Raw genomic sequence first — 19,537 nt, 5'->3', positions numbered from 1 at the left:
CCTGGGTGACCCTTACATATTACCAAGTCCAGCCACAGCACAAGGTACAACCTTGGCTATTTCTGGAACACAGCCTCTGTGCTCTCAGAAAACATTTCCCAGAAAATGTCACCTCAATGATGCTGGTCTCTTCTTAATCATCGCTAATTTCTTAGCTCCAGCTAATCAGCATCAATAGTTCCCGTAATGCAAAAGTTTCACTTTAGTAGTTCTGGTATCTTGTTAATCACAGCTGATTCTTCAGCCCCAGCTAACCAGAACCACAGAATCTTCACAATCAAAACAGCAATGGCCCTGAAAAGATCTTTATTTTTCCCTCTGAAATTTCACAAGCCAGACCTCCATCTTCTGTACTGTTCTCAACATTATCTTCCAAGCTCCTACACAACATCTCAGAGCTCTTAACAACGAATGGATCTTCAAGCCCAAAGTTCCAAAGTCCTTCCACAGTCCTCCCCAAAACATGGTCAGGTTGTCACAGGAATACCCCACTATGCTGGTACCAATTTTTCTTAGTCAGGGTTTCTATTCCTGCACAAATATCATGACCAAGAAGCAAGTTGGGGGGGAGGGAAGGGTTTATTCAGCTTACACTTCCATACTGTTGTTCATCACCAAAGGAAGTCAGGACTGGAACTCAAGCAGGTCAGGAAGCAGGAGCTGATGCAGAAGCCATGGAGGGATGTTCTTTACTGGCTTGCTTCCCCTGGCTTGCTCAGCCTGCTTGGTTCTTATAGAACTCAAGACTACCAGCACAGAGATGGCACCACCCACAAGGGGCCTTTCCCCCTTGATCACTAATTGAGAAAATGCCTTACAGTTGGATCTCTTGGAGGCATTTCCCCAACTGAAGCTCCTTTCTCTGTGACAACTCCAGCTGTGTCAAGTTGACACAAAACTAGCCAGTACAAAAATGAACCTCAAAAATTTGCACTGGGATAGTTTGAAGTATTCAAGTTGTCTGGTACACACTTCCTGGAAAAAATAAAAGTCACCTCACTGCAGGTTCACACAACCAAAATGTGTCCCTGTGAGGCGCCACAGAGTGCAAACAAAACAAACAAAGTGCAGTTGCTTCTTCCCTCCCTGTGCAGTCTCCATCTAAATCCAGAGTAAGGAGAAAGAACTCACACAGATGCAGCCAACACTTGACAGAGAGGAATGTGTGGAACTGGGAAGGGTTAAGCCCACCTTCTTCATCTTAGAGAAAGAAGCTCTCCTTGTCTATGGGGCACATGACAGTCTCCCTGAGTCCCTCTGTCTATAAGGTCTATGGAAATCTGTCTTCCAATTAACTATGGTTTTGCTTCTACAGTTTCACTAACCTGCACTCAACTATGATCTGATAAACATGGGTATTTTCAGAGAAAAAAATTAGATTTATGCAAACATTATTACAGAATACTGTTGTTATTGGTTAATTTGGATATTAAGGACAATCTTTTACTATACATCACTTACAAATCAAGTTATCATGAATGTGTATGCATAGGAAATATAGTATATATGTATGCCAGGTATCCAGGGTCTTGATGTGTGTGTGTGTGTGTGTGTGTGTGTGTGTGTATAAATATATCAAGAAAAATTTGGAGGTGTAGATGTATAGTCATGATAGAGGTAATTCTTGCTACAACCCTACATAAAACTTCTATTAAACCCTGTGATTTCTCTGGACACTCTTTAAATATTTTTTTTATTACGTATTTTCCTCAATTACATTTCCAATGATATCCCAAAAGTCCCCCATACCCTCCCCCCCACTCCCCTACCCACCCAATCCCACTTTCTCTGGACACTCTTAATTAACATTGCTCTCATGATTGTTTCACAGTATAATGCTTAATGATGTAAACATCCAACCCCATGTCACAGGCACAGATGCAGTTCTGTATAGAAGCTATGCTTTGACCCTTCCCCAGCCAGGCTCATTAATAGTTGAGGGGAATATGGTCTCCTCTTCAGCACTTCTTTCCTGGCCCCTTCTTCTCCTCACCAACAAGCTAACCACTGTACAGGACACCATTGTAATGAAGCATAAGAAAGGCAGTTGAAGAAAGAGGAGTGGTGATGCTCTTGCTTTATGGAGGGTACAAATGCAAGACCTCCCTGTTCTTCATTGTCTCGTGTGACCTGAGGGGCTGATGGAGCCCCACCTTCCATCTGTTGTATCCCTCATTGTAATAAACTCCCAGCCAGTTCCCTGCTATGATCAAAAACCTTCCCTTCCATGTCTCTATACCCAGGCAGTTGCAATGAATTTCCATTCCTTACTTCCACAGCCTTAGGAGAAGGAGATGGTGTTTCCTCTCTTCTCTCAGCTGAGATCTTCTTGGTTTCCACTTTAAAGTCAGCCTCTTGGATAAGGTCTAAGGGAAATGCATTCATTTGTGCCTCCCACATGGCCTTGGTCTGTCCCTCCCAGAGCTCCAGCCGGGCCCATCATAGATTTCTATATCTATTGCAACTGTTTTCTGGGTCTACGGGCTTACTGTAGGCAGGCATTCTAGAACTCACTGCAACTCAATCAGCATACTATTTCACCCTTTAGATTGACATCCCCTCCACTTACTCACATGGTAGCCACACATTCCAATATCACCCTAATTGCATCACTTACTCTGAGTAGGCTCGAGAATGTCAACAGTACATTTTTCCAGCTCATATTCTATCACGCCATAAATAAATATGAACCCCTGCAGTTTTCTTCGTCTCTCTGGCTAGCACAGGCACATGTAACCTGACCTTTTGAATATCTTCTCCCTCTCCACTGTTCCCTGACACGATGAACCCTTGTAAATCAAAGGAAAGCTTTATGGGTATTTTCAAAGTAGGATGTAAAAAAAACCCTCGATGCTACTGAAGATTTGAGAGCCAGCAAAGAGAAGTGGAGCCTGAGAGCCCCAGCTACATTTCCAAGGCAAGACCTACAAGATGAAAGCAAGAATAGTGCGGCTTCATCACTGTCCTTTCTCAGTGTGCCGAGGTAGTAGGAATCTCCCAGTTAGCTCAAGAACATTCAAGAGGATGGTATCTGCCTGTATGAAAGCTAGGCAAGTAGCACATTTAAAAGGGACAGAGTGAATGAAATATCCTGGCTTTAAAATTTCTGGGAAAAAATAACTGGGCATGTTCAGACATTTTAGCCATTGTGATTCCCTAAGCGACATGATGTTCGTGAAGTATTATATGTTGACAGTAATCTAGAGATTTGGTGTATATGGAAGGATGTGTGGAGACTATATGGAAATTTCACCCCATTGTGAGTTGACTATCTGAAGATCTGGGTGTCCCCAGAGGATCCTGGAGTTACAGGGACAGGGCCAAGGACAGCTGCACATGAAAAAACTGGTTAAGAAAGAGTCAGGTCCATTGGCAAGCACTGATGGATATTTTTCAACTTCTCACATCTAGAGGTGGGATATCGCTCCTCATTTTCTCTAGAGTGTCACCAATGACATGTTTTGGTAGACAGAACATGGTATGACCTTGTGAGTCCTGACCGCTAACATTTCTGCTTCTAGTATGTGGGATGGGTTCTGTTTTCATATGAAGAAGCCGCATGAAAGAGGAGGGGAGGATTGTTACCCATTCACCATAGCCTTCCAGGTGAAGCCACAGCCGCATGAGTGAGGATGCTGGTCCTAGCCATACCTCGCTCTCTGATTGTATCCGTATGACAGAGTTCAGACTGGCCCAGAGGAATCATGAGAAATGCTAAACTGTTAGTCATACAGAAAAGTTAACAAACAAGAGCTTCATTTGTTGTTGCTGTTGTTGATGTTGTTGTTGTTATTGTTTCATAACATTGTGTCCACAGCCAGCTAATTCATCCAGGCAGTTGAAAAAAAAAAAACAGCCTACATAATCATCCACAAATCAGTTAGTTTTTCCCCTCTGTGACCTAACGAACAATGAGAATTATTATCAGCCTTCAGAGTCAGATTCTCGGCTTGGAAATTTACCCTGTGATTTGAGGTCATTCGCTTTCCTCACTGTCTTAGTTTAATCATTTATCAAAGAATTCTAATGCTCCATGGGATAAAAATCTGTCAGAACCTGAAAGCCTCGTCTCTGAAGACTAGCTTCTATAGTGCCAGAAGGTGCTCTTCCATTGACAACAAGGGACACAACCAATAGTCTTACCCAGATGAAGTGCCAAGAAGCCACAGCAATGACCATCATGACAAGGTGCAGTAGTGGTACTCATATCGTGGCAGTAACCAACAGCTGTCTAGTTGGACTTACTTCTACTGAAAGCAGAGGGGAAATGCGAGGTACTGGGAATCCGACCAATCACTCAAGGCTAATGAGGTTATCCACTTGGAAGACAACCTTCTGTGGCTACTTGACAAGACCAGCACAATTCCTAACTGCAGTCTGTGTTCTTATGCTTATCCCATGGGTATGAGTAGCTTTCAATCCTCCTCAACCAACTTTTCTTTGTAGCAACAGAGGCCATCAGAGAAAAACATGACCCATCAAAATGCATAGAACAGCTGATCATGGAGTCGCCAACTGCAACAGATACATCTGCAACAGACATCTCTAATCACAGTCCTGGAGAGGTGGAGGCAGGTGGATTCCTGAAGTAATTCTGAAGACAGGATTGGGGTCCAGCCAGCCTAGCAGAACCAGTGACATCCAGGTTCAGTGAGAGACCCTATCTCAAAAATATATGTAAGTGAAATAAGATGAACAGTGACAGATGTTAACCAACATCAACCTCTGGGCTACACACACACACACACACACACACACACACACACAAACACCCATACAGATAATTTAAAATTTTTGGTCAAAATAAGCAACAATTCTGATATTTCTTCAGTTTTCATTTGAAAAAAATAGTCTCAGATTCACTGCTAGTTTGTTAGTGATGAAATTACTTTCTGTCTGAAAATGTTTTCAGTGTTTTATATAATTTTTTGTAATATTTTAGGAAGGGCTTACCATATGTCAGGACCATTCTAAGTATTTGCTACTGTTAATCTAGTCTCCAGAACAACCCTCTAAAGAGAGCACTAATAAGTTCCCATCTTATAAACAAGATACACTAATGCCAAGTGACCAGCTATAGTTAAAGAGCTGGCAGTGCCCAATCCAAGACTCCAGCCCAGGCGCCCTGACTCCTAGCTTATTATCCACATCCTTTTGTGTGTGCTGTTGTGATCTTACTTTAAGTCTGTTGGTACTAGCCTATAATGGAGGCAATTATACTCAGAAAGTGCCATGTATTAGGAAATGGAGTATTTGCACTTTTCACTGGAAGATTCAAGATGCAGAGTGAGAAAAGATAAATTATGCTATTCTGGAACATTCATTTCATGGTCAGCAATTGTGTCACATCCGTAGAAGTACCCACAGGAGAGAGAAGAGGCCACCCTGATGTGTTTTTGGCACCTTCACAAATCTACCATGTACCATTATAGTAGATTTTCTTTACAGTGAGGGGGAACTGGCTAAGCCCCCCCCTGCCCACTGTGGGCTCCCCACCCACTGCAGGATGGACAGAGGCACACACATAGATATTCAAACCATTGAACACACACTGATGATGTCCGTTGCCTTCCCCTTCATGTCATTTCTAATCTGAGGAAGCACACGGTGCTTGTATTTCCTCTGTGACCAAAGAAGAGCTGTTACTTGGTTTTGGCATTTGAAGAGTCTGGCTCATTCAGTGTGACTTCATGCTTCATGGTGTCACATTCTGATGCTGTAGGAGAGCAGCTGTATAAAGTGTCTTCCTCACCCTTCCCAGGGCTGTGGATCTGCCTCTGGGTGGAGTAAGAGCCTGGGATGTGAACCATAACGCAGGGTCCAGATTCTCTAGGTCCTGTTTCTGCTGCTCCCATATCTCTGGGCCTTAGCAATGGCCTCACCACATGGTCTGACTTTGGTCTGCATTTGTACCCTTGGCCTGCTTCCCAACTCTTCTGACCCCAACTGTTACTTGTGTTCCCGTCATCCTGCTCAGACATCTCTACCCTGGGTTGTCTAAAATAATCTCTTTTCTAGGTCCCATCTTATAGCAGGGGTGTACTCCAGATCAGTAGGAACACATCGGCCTTTTCCCTGATGGAGAAAGCGGGGAATCAGTCCAGTGTTTTACTAACCCTGGGTTCCAGGGTCTTGCTAGTCAGACAATGGTGTGCAACTAATGCTGTAGCCGACTTCTGACTTCCTAATCATGTGCCTGCCACACTTCCCCTGGATATCTATCATCCCCTTGTTTTCCTTCTTCTTGGAGGTTAAGAATCAACACTGCAGTCTGTTCAGATTTAAATCCAAAGTATATCCAAGCATGAGGACAAAGTCATTTCTCCCAGGCTCCTAACTCCATATCACATACCATGCTCTCTTTGTCTAGCTGTCACACATGCTCTCCTTCATCTAAATCAGCAGCAGCAGTTCTCAGCCTGTGGGTCCTGTGGGTCAAACAACCCTTTCACAGAGGTTGCCTGAGACATATCAAGATGTTTACAGTACAATTCATAACAGTAGCAAATTGTAGTTATGAAGCAGCAATGAAAATAATTTTACAGTTGGGGGTTACCACACCATGAGAAACTATATCAAAGGGTCAGGAAAGTTGAGAACCACTGATCTCTATAGAGTATGGGAAGACCTTTAGTTTTCACTGTCCCCTGCAGAAAAAGTCTCATTTACATACCAACTTCTATATGCCTTTCGTAGTTTTTGTTTCAAATTAATCTGGGCACATTTTCCCACTGTGTGTTCCTCTCCCAAATCAGACTGTGTTTCTCTGGTATTTGTATTTAATGATTGGCACCACTGGGAATGAACAATCACTTATAGACTATAGGCACAATAGGAGAGAGACCAGGGCATAACAGGATCAATACTTCGGGCACAGCTACTCAACTCATGTTTCATGAACAAATGTGTTGATAAGTGAGTAAAGGTATGAATGAAGTATGCTTGTGCATTCCAGCCCTACTCTTCAACCCGACTGCCCCAGGGATGCAGCGGTGACTTACTGGGCTGTAGGCTGAGATGAACCACAGGTGGATACACTGCGGGTTAAGTAAGAGTTCTTTGAGCTCCACAGACAGGTAGACACAAAATAACTGTTTCACTTCAAGTTTTAGCATCAAAAGAAAACAATTTAAAGTCCAGAGAAATGAAGTGTGCCCAGCATGAGAACTTGTGAGTAAGCTGTACACAGATGTCATGGTGGTGCCACAAAAAGGAACTTGAGGCTAAAAGCTTGCAGGGCAAAAGACAGCCACAGTGCTTAACATCAAGAGTCTTTCAGAGCTCCTTTATAAAAGGGGCACCATGGACTTATTTATTTCAAAGTCTGGTCTGGGAGTCCAGTGAGAAAATCAATTGAAAGGCACCCCTAATCCAATAAATTTGTGGTTACATTCATGGCATGTCGGATTTATTTTATTATATTTGTCTTCTAGATGTGGGATGTATATGTATGAACGGAACACAAGTAAATATAAAGCAAAGTGTGATAAAAGGTTTTAAAGCACAGGGTGAGACAGGGTACACACCTGAGAATGGGTGTTAGCTTCTCAAGAGAATAGAAGAAAACTGAGACCTTTTCCAGCCTACAACCTGTCTTCCCTTTTGGTACCACTAGGCGGCACCACTGGCCTGTGTTTGTTCTTAATGTGGCTGGGACAGCACTTTTCCTTTTTTTGTTAGCAGTCTTTGAATTAAGGATCAGCACAGCACCCGAAAGCCTTTGTTTGACCCTTCTTGTTTCTCTCTGTCGCTATTCAAATATGTGTGTGTGTGTGTGTGTGTGTGTGTGTGTGTGTGTGTGTGTATTTATTATGTACCAAAATATATTCTTGTTACTTAGGGAACCAGCTCTATATTTGCACAGAGAGGGGCCTCTAGCTTAAAGACATTCCCCTGTTGTTGTTTTCTGTTTGTTTTTGTTTTTGTTTCTCTATGTATCCCTTGGTTGTCCTGGAATTTACTCTATAGACCAGGCTAACCTTGAATTCAGAGACCCACCCGTTTCGGCCTCCCAAGTACTGGGATTAGAGGTCTTTTAAAGAGATTTCTCTGTCTCAAGAAGAGGAACACATTTCCTTTAGTTTCGCAACCTGTTTTTCCATGACAATTTGATACGGTGCGGTAATTAACCATTAAAACATGGCATGTGCTTCCGCAGGAACATTATAGTCAAACTAATTTAAACCAAGGTCAGGTCTCCAAATCAGCAAAAGAATTCTGAAGGCAGGTGACAGACAGGGAAAAATAAACCAAAGGAAAGGTAAGCAACAGATGCTATTAAAAGTAACTCAGGGCAGCTCAAACTGGTCTGAGTACATTCCTAAAAAGGCAATTAGCCAATCCTTTCAGAAATTAAGCCATCAAAATGACATTACAGTACATTTTTTTTTAAATGTATTTACAGAGCAAAAGAGCAGCCATCCACGCTCAGAATCGTGGCCTGAGGGATTCCTTTCTCTGAGGAAACGTGTAGAAGAAAATTAGATCCTAAACTAAGGAGAAACTTCAAGTTGTCACAATGGATTTAGGGTGGTGCTATTTCTTCATTTCCTCAGTGCTAAGTGGAGAGTGAGTTAAGTCACGTGGTTGTTACTGGTCTCTTTGTCTTCGTGGGATGGTTAGGATGACAAAAGTCTCCTATGACTGTCCCAAATACCCACCGCTGTTTAAGGACTGACAGTGGCTAACTGGGGCCCTGGCCGGGAAAATCATTCCTTATAAAGGCTGGCAGTGAGACTGCACTTCATCCAGGAACAAAGGGACAGTGTCCTTCCTCCTAGAAAGGGATTCTAGAGAGAGGAATTGCCTGCTGACTGCTTTCGAGGGTCTAGAAACATAAAATTCTGTTTATAAATGATAAAGTGAGGGGCTGGGAAGATGGCTCAGTGGGGAAAACACTTGGTGTACAAGTGAAGGGCGAACTTTCAGAACCTCAGTAGACAGGCAATCGCGTGGGAGGTGTGGCCACTTAACCTGCCCCAGAGCCTGAGGCTCAGGAGAGCCTCAGAGCCAAGTGGGTATCTTTGATAGTTAAATTATCAAACTCTGGGGCCAAGTAAGAGACGCTGCCAAGTTAGAGACTGAAAGGAATTAATGAAGAGACTGTGTCTATCTGACTTTCATACCTATGCGCATGCACACACATGAACCAATACACACGGGATGGGGAGAGAGGGACAGAGAGACCAAAAACATACATAGGAAGTAAAAATTTCTAAAAATGCAAAGATACAGGTTTATGCATGCATTGGCATTGCCCTCAGATAATGTGCTCACTCCCTAAATGTGATGCTGGACTAAGAAGGGAGGCCCCAAGTGGAAGAAGAGAATGACCCACCCACTTTAAGGGGGCAGCCTGCGCATTTTGATGTTGAATCCAAAGAATGTGGCTTTTTAAAAGGACAAATCTGCAGTGGCTAGAAGGAAGGAGAGCAGTGTCCAGGCAGAAGTGGCCCAGAGGGCTGACAAGGTTTCTAAGAAGGAGCTGGCAGAGGCACAGGAAGTGGGAAGCTGTGTAGAACCTACTTAAAAGATGAGAAATGGGAGCAAAGTAACAGAAAACAGCTACAGCTCAAAGGGGCCGTGAGCCCTCGCTGGCACAGGCCATCTTGGTGAAAGCTTACAAGAGAGGTTTACAGTCCCAGACACAAGGGAGCGTTCTGCATCTCCATCTGCAGAGAGGCAAGCAAAAAAGTGTAGAAAATGGGGGCGACTTAAGCCTGAATCCTCAGCAGCCTTAGAGGTGGCCACAGTTGTGGTGTTTGGGCTCAGTGAGGAAAGATTACAGGCCAATTATTAATGCTATCTGGTACTTTCAATATGATTAGACTCTTAGTCCAAACTAAAATCTGAAAATACAATGCCTTTGGCCAAATGCATGAAACTTGTTAAGTAAATTATGATCAAGTATCAACTTTCTATCCTTTCCTTTTTTTTCCTTTTTTTTTTGTTGTTGTTGTTGTTGTTGTTTTGTTTTGTTCTTTTCGAGACAGGGTTTCTCTGTGTAGCCCTGGCTGTCCTGGAACTCACTTTGTAGACCAGGCTGGCCTTGAACTCAGAAATCTGCCTGCCTCTGCCTCCCGAGTGCTGGGATTAAAGGCATGCGCCACCACACCCGGCCTATCTTTTCTTTGATTATTTAAAAAAAAAAATCTATTCGCTTATTTACCTTTAAAAAAGTGATCAGCACTTCAGCTCCGGTATCTCACTTTTCTACATACCCTTGATAAGCATCCACTTAAAGGCCTAACGGCCTTGTTCTTGTATCCAACAACAAACAGATTATTGGTTAACACTCTCTGTGGACAGAACATTTTTAAAAAGAAAGTTTTCACTTCATGACACAGCACTGGGTACCAGAAACAAATTTGCCTGCTCTAGTAGATTGTATGCCAAGCTGGTCACCTCCATTTCCTGCCCACTGAGTCATGTGCCCCCTCCCCCTCACATCAGGGGTCAGAGTCAGAGCCCCAGTGGAGTGCTGGCACCACATTGTAAAGGGTGGCAAGGGATGGTTGTCAAATTCCAGAAAATATGCAGACCCATTATTTGCAAATTAGAAACAGCCATTATGAAAATTATCTAATTTAACCTAATCGCCTTCTAAAGCTTTCACTTCTCAACACCACTGTGTTAAGAATTAAGTTTCGATATCAATCTTGGAGAGATGCAAATATTAAAATCATAGCAAGCAGAATTGTGGCTAGAAAATGTAGAAGGGGGTCTACACTTAGGGAAATTCATTGACGGGGAGAACTGGATAAAATATGTTTTAGGAATCATTGGTGTCCATTAAAAAAATAAAGAAAAGGTGTCAGTTAAGATACACATTGCTCCAATAGAGTTTTGTTGGAGAAACAAAATAAGGATGCCACTCTAATGTGTTTTAAAGCACATTTTTGCAGACTTTGAGCTGCACTGTAATTGTCGTTAAAGGCCTCTGTGCTTGGTTTCAGACCGGTGACTCTGCTGGGAAATGGCAGGGCCTGGGCATCCTGGAAGGAATTTAGGCAGCTAGGGGTGTGGCCTTGAGAGGGATATTTTTACCTCCAAGGTCCTTCTATTTCCCTTTTAGCTTTCGTGGCCTCCCTGAGGTGAGTGGCTTCCTCCACCACATGCCCTGCCAAGCTGAACTGTATCGCCACAGACTCAAAGCTACCATGGACTGAAACCTTCCATACCATGAGCCCAAACAAACCTTTCTTCTTTATAAACTGATTTATCTGATTTTCATCACAGTGACAAAAAGGTGACCAATCCGCTGTTGGTGACATATTTTGTTGATGACATATTTTGGCCATCATCAGAAGATGCCTAGCATAGTTTACAAAGACCTTAAATGTCACAAGCTTCAGCTGCTAAAAGAATCCCTTAAATAGAGATGCTCTGCTCTTCCCGCCAGTTGCTTCCCACAGTAAGGAGTGGCTCATAGCTATGAATTATTAGCTGGAAATTGATTGCAAATTGAAACCCATGCTTCCTGTGCCTCATAAGACTGATTCTTAAAACCCCTCCATGCATACAAGTCATCTAACCATTTTGTCATTTCCTTCAAACCCCTTGTGATTCTTCAGCACAAGAATGATGAAGCTCTAATACTTCAGCCACACACAGTTTTGTTGTTTGAACCAGTGTTCAAGAGTCATCCTGGTTTGTTCTGATTTTTAAAGATGCCCTACCATTAACTATGCTGGCTGAGCAGATTGCCCTTCATTTATTCACTGATTTGGAAAAGTTGCATCACATCAAGGGAGCAGATTCATGCAAGGTTGTGCGTTTTAGAGTTGGGTTGAGAAAAAAACAAGGCTCAGAGCAGCTGAGCTACCTGGGAGGGGGGCTCTTCAACCCGCTGAGTTATCTGAAGGCTGCACATGTGCTCCAGGTTGCCAGCTTTTAAGAGCTGTCACCCACACTAGGCTGGCCTTTGCTGGATGGGGTTGACTTTCTGCTCTGAGAGGAGGCAGAAAACCTTCCTTCCTTGGCCCCTGAGATTCTCTCGTCTTTGTGGAATAGGATGAGTCCTTCCAGGCAAAGCTAGGAGTAGTATGTTGAAAATACTTTCCGAATCACCTGCAGCCACCCACCCAAGCTCCAAATGGGGTTGCTACATGTGTGCAAACAAGCAACTCTTTGTTGAGCTCTGAGGTCCAGGGTTTATTTGCTGTAGATAGATATTGGAGGCACTTCAACCCGAGTAGGAAAGCACCATCTCTTTTCCCTCTTGGGGTCCCAGGATTAATGTTTGGATTTTCTCACTGAAGTTGCTGATGTACACTGAGCATGCTCCATCACATGCCAGTGTCTTTTATAGTAGCCAGGAAGAGCTGAGAGTCCTGGGGTCTAAAGGAAACGGAGGAACAAAACCTTCAGAGACTAGAAATGTGACGGATGTGGCTTAGCAGCACGTATGCATGACAGACATAAGGCCCTGATGAGCTTGAGCCCTGGAAACATACACACTAAAAAGAATTTCCTCAAATGAAAACCTGATAGGACCTGGAAAGAGCTTGTCCCTGTATTTCCATTGGTTGGGTTAAAAGGCTTTGAAAAGTCTTTTTTTTTTTTTTCAAAAAATACTTCAGGATTTATTAACATTCTGAAACAAATGCTAGTCAAAAATGTTTTCCTAAGCAGGGCAGTGGTAGCATACTCCTTTAATCCCAGCATTTGGGAGACAGAGGCAGGCAGATCTGTGAGTTAGAGGGCAGCCTGGTCTACAAAAGTGAGTCCTAGGACAGTCAAGGCTATCGAGGTAAACCCTGTCTTAAAAAGGAAAAAAGGGGAAAAATATCCACACACACCCCAAAAAAACCACACAAAACAAACAAACAAACAAAAACCACAAGCAAAAAAAAAAAAAAAAAAACAAGACAAGCAAACAAAAACTGTATGCATTTTATGGCAAAATAAAGCAGGTCTTTCATCATGACTTAAAAACAAATCTAGGCTCAAATAATAATAAATCCATCATTGGTGTTTAAAATGGTGTAGACTTCAGACTAGTTAGCTCAGTCTTAAATCACCAGTCATGATGGGCCATTTATATTCATCAAACCTTAATGAAGTTTCCCTTTCATTAGGGAGGAGTGGAACAATTGTCATGGAGTTCCTCCAGTCTGTGTTCTTGATGCTAACAGAAAGTACAGGGTTTTTCCCTCTGCTGTGCTCCAAGGCACCTCGTGGGCAGCGATCTCTATGCAGAACAGACTCCGAATGACTAAGTGTCCTGAGTCACTCCGCCAGCATGCAGCCCCAGAGCTTTCTCCCCCATGTTCAAAGAGCAGAGCTGAGCAGGAGGAGTCCCCAGCTCCCAGCCCATAGAATGGTCCAGAATGCCAGCTCTACATGTGGACTACATTTTAGGAGTTGTGGTCAGCAGTGCTTGTCACCTACAGGAAAATGATTTGCGTGTGACAGCAGCTGGTCTGTGTTCATATATACAATCTTACTGCAAGTGTTATCATGTTGAGCTTTCTGGAAGGGTTCATCGCAGCTCATGTCCCTTGAAACCCATATGTCAAAATCTTAACTGGGCACACTTAGAATGGGGCTGTATTTGGAAACAGGATGGTCATAGATATAAATTAAATGCGGTCATTTGGTGGGGTGGGGTTCTTAAAGCTGGGACAGGGAGAAACAGGACAAATAACCTGAAGATAAGGCCAGGGGTCTTAGCTTCTACAAGCTAAGGAACATTGTTTATTCTCGCAACAACCTGCATCTTGACCTGAAGCCTTGAGCCTCCAGAACCATAAGATAATACATCTATCTCTGTTGAACCGTGCAGTTTGTGAACGTCGCGTCACAGTGCCTTTACATCAGCCCTAGCATGTGGTTACAGCATGTGTCTCTGTATGTGAACGAATCTTAGTACAGCTGATAAAAAAAACAACCCGGCCAGCATCTGACCTTTGTCCTTACAAAGTAAAGATGCTAGTGAGCTATTGTCTTCAGGGAGATGCAGAAGGAAGTGTTGACAAAGGAGCCATTACTGTAGTACAGCCATGACCCACCTCAGTAGCTTCTCACTAGAATGGAAGATACAGGCATCTAAATGTGCTGCTTTACCAGGGTGTAAATGAGGCGCCATAAACAGAACCATTAAAGGTTCTGCTAGCAAACGAATAAAGGTCATTTTGGTTTCAATTGATTTCTGATGGGCAAGTGAGTAACCAATAAAAAGGCCCAAAGGATCAATTCAACCGCCATCAACTGATGTCACAACTTGATGCACATTCCTTACAAGGTACATGCTACAGTCAGACTGAAGTGGCTTAGAGGAAATAGTGAAAGGAGGTTAACAGTTTGATTCCAAGAGCCTGTCTGTAAGGAAGGCTTGCCGCTGCCACGCCAACTCGAGGTAAGGCTTTGTGCTCGTCACACCTCAAAATCACATTCATGAGTAACCCTGTCTGTTGAGCAAAGCTCTGAGACCCTGTGTAACTATAGTGATTTGATTTTATTGTAGCTCTTTCCACAACCAATACTAACATATTTTAGGTCACAATTATCACCTTATGAGAAATCTACAATAAAAATGGCAAATGGGGATCTGTCAGCTTTCTCCTTATCATGTGGAAAACCTGAATCTCTCTGTCCATCAACTCCAGCGATTTCTACTTCCCATACCTCTGGCTCCCTCTGCAAAGTATTTTACAAGGAGAAAAGCGTCTTAGCTTTCTAAATATTTTCACCCAAGAAAATGAATTGGGCCATTGGGCAAACAAAGTCCATGTCATACACAATGGTGGGATTAGGGCATCTGAAAGGTCCAGCGAACATGGGGTATGTTTTCTCCTTTGTCCTTGATATGCCGCAAACTCCCTCTTCTGATTTAACAGCTGGGTAGTCTGCAAAACTACCCACTCAATTTTTAAGACTGCTGGAGTAGTGGTAATGTCCATGAACATAAACATATAGGCCATTTTTTAAAAAATTACCTGATGCTAGCTTTCAGGCATAATTGAAAGAAATTAGTTCTAATTGGGCAAAGAAAGTGAATTCAAGGCCACCCTGAGCTACATGGGAAGATTGAAAGAAAGAAAGGAAGAAAGAAAGAAAGAAAGAAAGAAAGAAAGAAAGAAAGAAAGAAAGAAAGAAAGAGGGGGGGAGGGAGGGAGGGAGGGATGGAGGAAGGAAGGAAGGAAGGAAGGAAGGAAGGAAGGAAGGAAGGAAGGAAGGAAGGAAGGAAAAGAAAAGAAGATCCAAAACTAGGTAGTGGTAGAGAATTTAACTAGAAAACATAAAGTTTGGTCCTCCACAGTTTAAAAGTAAATAAAATCAGAATGAAATACAATCAGATATCAAAAAAATCACAAATAAATATTTGTATTAACTAAGCATCGACTATGTGCACACAATTATGCTCAAATTTGAAGACATGTCAAACGAGCACCCCTGGTAAGCTAAAAATATCATCTAATTACGATTAAATATGCAAAACCAGTTCACATGTACACATGTACTGAGGATTCATAGTACACAGTTAAATCCTCAGGGTGTGGGTCATAGAGACTATGTTGCCTAAGAGCTCAGAGATTGGCAGTAAGGAATAAGGGGCCATGCTGAAGTGCCAACCCGATGTGACCATGTTTGGGAGAACAAGCCCGGTTTAGAAAGCTGTGGGACCAGGGTCTCTTTGAGAACATACCCAGATGGACAGAAGCATTGAACAACTATTCTAACACACACACAATAACTTTTGGGAGATTCTCGTCTTTGTTTTTAAAGTGAGGTAGGTGAGAATTAGAAAGGAATTCTGAACCCTAATCGTCTCCGAATAGAGTTGGGGAGACAGTACTGTGTCACAGGATGCCTTAGGGAGGAGAATAAACTCTGCCTTTAACTATGTTAAAGGAGGAGTCCTTGCTCCATTTCTCGGCTCTCATGAACATCAGCACTCTGGTGTAAATACAGATGTGGTGTTTAACAACATTGCAGCTAGCTTTCAGCTGGTGAGAGTTCCAGATGTACCTGTCCATATACACAAATGCCCTCCTCGCTCCGAGAAAATCACACAGCGATTCCAGAATTATACTTAACTGCCTGATTAATTACTGGACCCCCATGGAAATTACTGTCAAGATTAGGACAGTCATTCGACCCCTGATTCTGCTTGATAAACATTTACAACTTAATATATTTGACAAAGCCATTTGTATACTGCTATAACACAATTGAAGGTGTATTAAAGCTATAGTAAGTGTATGATTTTCATAGTCTTAAAATAACTCACTAACTACAGACAGTTCCCTGAGCAATTACAAGATGTTCTATGTTAATTTAGGAAGGAATTCCAAACAAGTCATTTAAAACCTAATAAGATGCCATTAAATGAAGGGGGACGGGGGAGGGGGAAGCTAAAGAAAACCCTAAGGCTTGAACCAGTAGAAATGATTCTCAGAGCTACTGACCCTTGCAAGATCCATGTTTTGCTTTGGTTTCTGGAAAAGAGGCAGACTTCTAATTGAAGGTGATTATCTAGTTAGTACATCCCAAATTGCACACATTTCTTATATCGGTTCACACCCACAACTAATTAGATGGTGCATTTATCAATCTGGAAGTCCATGGAAACTGTTTTATTGATCTACACATTGAAAAGATGCCCCGTCAGCTCAGAAGAGCTACGCACTGGTACTGATGACAGCCAGCCACCCTGACGTTCATGCACATCTATGAGCTGAACTGTGAGGCTGATCCACTGGGGGTGAATTCAGAGAGAGGCACAGAACAAAGGTGCTGGCTTGCTCTGGGTTTTCTAAATCATGGACAATATGTATTCCAGCCTTTCCCCAGAAATAGACACACTGAGACAGTCACTATCATCACTAAAAGACACAAAGAACAGCATACCATTCTAAAGACAGATTCCTAAGTGGTGAGCTTTATCTCCACACACTACCTGCTTCCAATCAAAGATGGAGAACCTGACTAAGGAAATAAAAAAATATAGACTTTGACAAAGACCCAGATGCGCCTCTATAAAATATAGCTTCCATTAGTTGGGTTAATTAATATTTACACACAAGTTGTTGGAACCCCCCAAAGTAGACAAGAGATAATCTACTAAAGAAAGACATAAAGATGGGGTAGCATTCATTCCAAGTCATTCATTAGCCACACTGGAGGGCTGAGGCTCCGTGTTAATACTGGAGGAGTTGTCATTTTTGTGTGTCAAGGTGACATGTGTCCAAGTAGCCTACAAAGCCAAGCCACAACATGTTTGCACAGAGAAAACATGCAAATGAACTTAATCTTGTATGTTGCTAGGAAACCCACACAGATCACACATGTGAAAGGCTGTGGTTGTGGTTTTGTTTTCTGAGATGAGAATCCAAGCCTGGCAGTTTTCCACCAATCTGGACACTCACTCAAGGCTAACGCTTATCTTGACTCTCACAGCAGATGTTGAACTCCAGGTGTTCTGACGGGATCTGTGTGAAATCTATTTTGGCTGGAAAAGCACCCTGCCCTTACCTCCAGGGTCATGTTCACGGTGCTGATGGCCACTTTTATTTCACCGTCTGACAGCTCCTTTAGATCTTTCAGCATTGTTTGTTCAAGACTTAAACCTGTGGATAACAAGAGGAAAAAAATGATACCCATGGTCCATTAAAAAAAAAAAAGAGTATGTGTTAAGGGGTGTAGTGGCTATTCCTGGTTGTCAACTTGACAATATTTGGAATGAACTACAATCCGGAATTGGAAGGCTCACCAGTGACCCTTATCTGGAGGCTTGGAGATCCTTATCTGGATCTTGGTTTGAAGATCTTGAGCCATAGTGGCTATGGATTCCAGAAGATTGAATCTCCGAGTTAAGGAACACACCTTTAATCTGGGCTATGCCTTTCATCTGGGATTAAAGGTGTGGTGGAACACACCTTTAATCTGGGCTACACCTTTTGCTGGAGACAATATAAGGACATTGGAAGAAGGGAGTCTAGCTCTTGCTCTTGCTCCTTCGCCTGCTTGCTGCGTGAGACTGAGTAACTGCTAGATCCTTGGACTTCCATTCACAGCTGCGACTGAACCATTGTTGGGAATTGGGCTGAGGGAAATCTTCACAGTGGGCAGAACTTCGGGCAGTACACATGGTATTACAGTTTGTTTGCAAGAAGAAATGGCCAGATGTACGATTATACACTGACTCATGGGCTGTAGCCAATGGATTGGCTGGATGGTCAGGGACTTGGAAAGATCACAATTGGAAAATTGGTGAGAAAGACATCTGGGGAAGAAGTATGTGGATAGATCTCTCCAAATGGGCAAAGGATGTGAAGATATTTGTGTCCCATGTAAATGCTCACCAAAAGGTGACTTCAGCTGAGGAGGAGTTCAATAATCAAGTGGATAAGATGACCCGTTCTGTGGACAATCAGCCTCTCTCCCCAGCCATCCCTGTCATTGCTCAATGGGCACATGAACAAAGTGGCCATGGTGGTCGAGATGGAGGTTATGCTTGGGCTCAGCAACATGGGCTTCCACTCACCAAGGCTGACCTGGCTACAGCTGCTGCTGATTGCCAGATCTGCCAACAGCAGAAACCAACACTGAGCCCCAGATATGGCACCATTCCTCGAGGTGACCAGCCAGCAACCTGGTGGCAGGTTGACTACATTGGACCACTTCCTTCGTGGAAAGGACAGCGTTTTGTTCTTACTGGAGTAGATACTTATTCTGGTTATGGATTTGCCTTTCCTGCACGTAATGCCTCTGCTAAAACCACCATTCACGGACTGACAGAATGCCTCATCTATCGTCATGGTATTCCACACAGTATTGCTTCTGACCAAGGAACTCATTTCACAGCCAGAGAAGTACGACAGTGGGCTCACGATCATGGAATTCACTGGTCTTACCACATTCCCCATCATCCTGAAGCAGCTGGGCTGATAGAAAGATGGAATGGCCTTTTGAAGACGCAGTTACAGCGCCAATTAGGTGGTAACAGCTTGGAAGGCTGGGGCAGAGTTCTTCAGAAGGCAGTATATGCTTTGAATCAGCGCTCGATATATGGTACAGTTTCACCCATAGCCAGGATTCATGGGTCCAGGAATCAAGGGGTGGAAAACGGAATAGTTCCACTTACTATCACTCCTAGTGACCCTCTAGGAAAATTTTTGCTTCCTGTCCCCATAACTCTAGGTTCTGCTGGCTTAGAAGTTTTGGCTCCAGAGAGGGGAGTGCTCCTACCAGGAGCTACAACAAACATTTCATTGAACTGGAAGCTCAGACTTCCCCCTGGTCATTTTGGGCTTCTAATGCCCTTAAACCAACAGGCTAAAAAAGGAATAACAGTGTTAGGAGGGGTGATAGATCCAGATTACCATGGGGAAATTGGATTACCTCTTCACAATGGTGGTAAGCAAGATTATGTCTGGAGTGCAGGAGATCCCTTAGGGCGTCTCTTAGTACTACCATGTCCTGTGATTAAAGTCAATGGGAAACTACAACAGCCTAATCCAAGCAGGATGACAAAGGACGCAGACCCATCAGGAATGAAGGTATGGGTCAATCCTCCAGGAAAAGAGCCAAG

The 19,537-nt window shown here is 43.1% G+C and overlaps 1 protein-coding gene across 18 annotated transcripts in view; it reads right to left on the bottom strand.

The window, feature by feature from the left end:
• Prune2 (prune homolog 2) overlaps window positions 1–19,537 on the bottom strand; it is a 268,296-nt gene that overhangs the window by 185,832 nt on the left and 62,927 nt on the right. For all 18 annotated transcript variants that reach the window (XR_386484.3, XR_386485.3, XM_030250976.1 and 15 more), the window contains exon 6: window positions 17,479–17,573. Coding sequence is in view for 16 of the 18 variants with exons in the window: in XM_030250976.1 (XP_030106836.1) it covers window positions 17,479–17,573 (95 nt within the window). In the remaining 2 variants the exon portion in view is untranslated. The remainder of the gene's footprint in view (window positions 1–17,478; window positions 17,574–19,537) is intronic.

Source organism: Mus musculus, chromosome 19 (genome assembly GCF_000001635.26).
Source record: "Mus musculus strain C57BL/6J chromosome 19, GRCm38.p6 C57BL/6J".
In the NCBI taxonomy this organism is placed as follows: Eukaryota; Metazoa; Chordata; class Mammalia; order Rodentia; family Muridae; genus Mus; species Mus musculus.
This window is presented reverse-complemented; position numbering and strand designations above follow the sequence as displayed.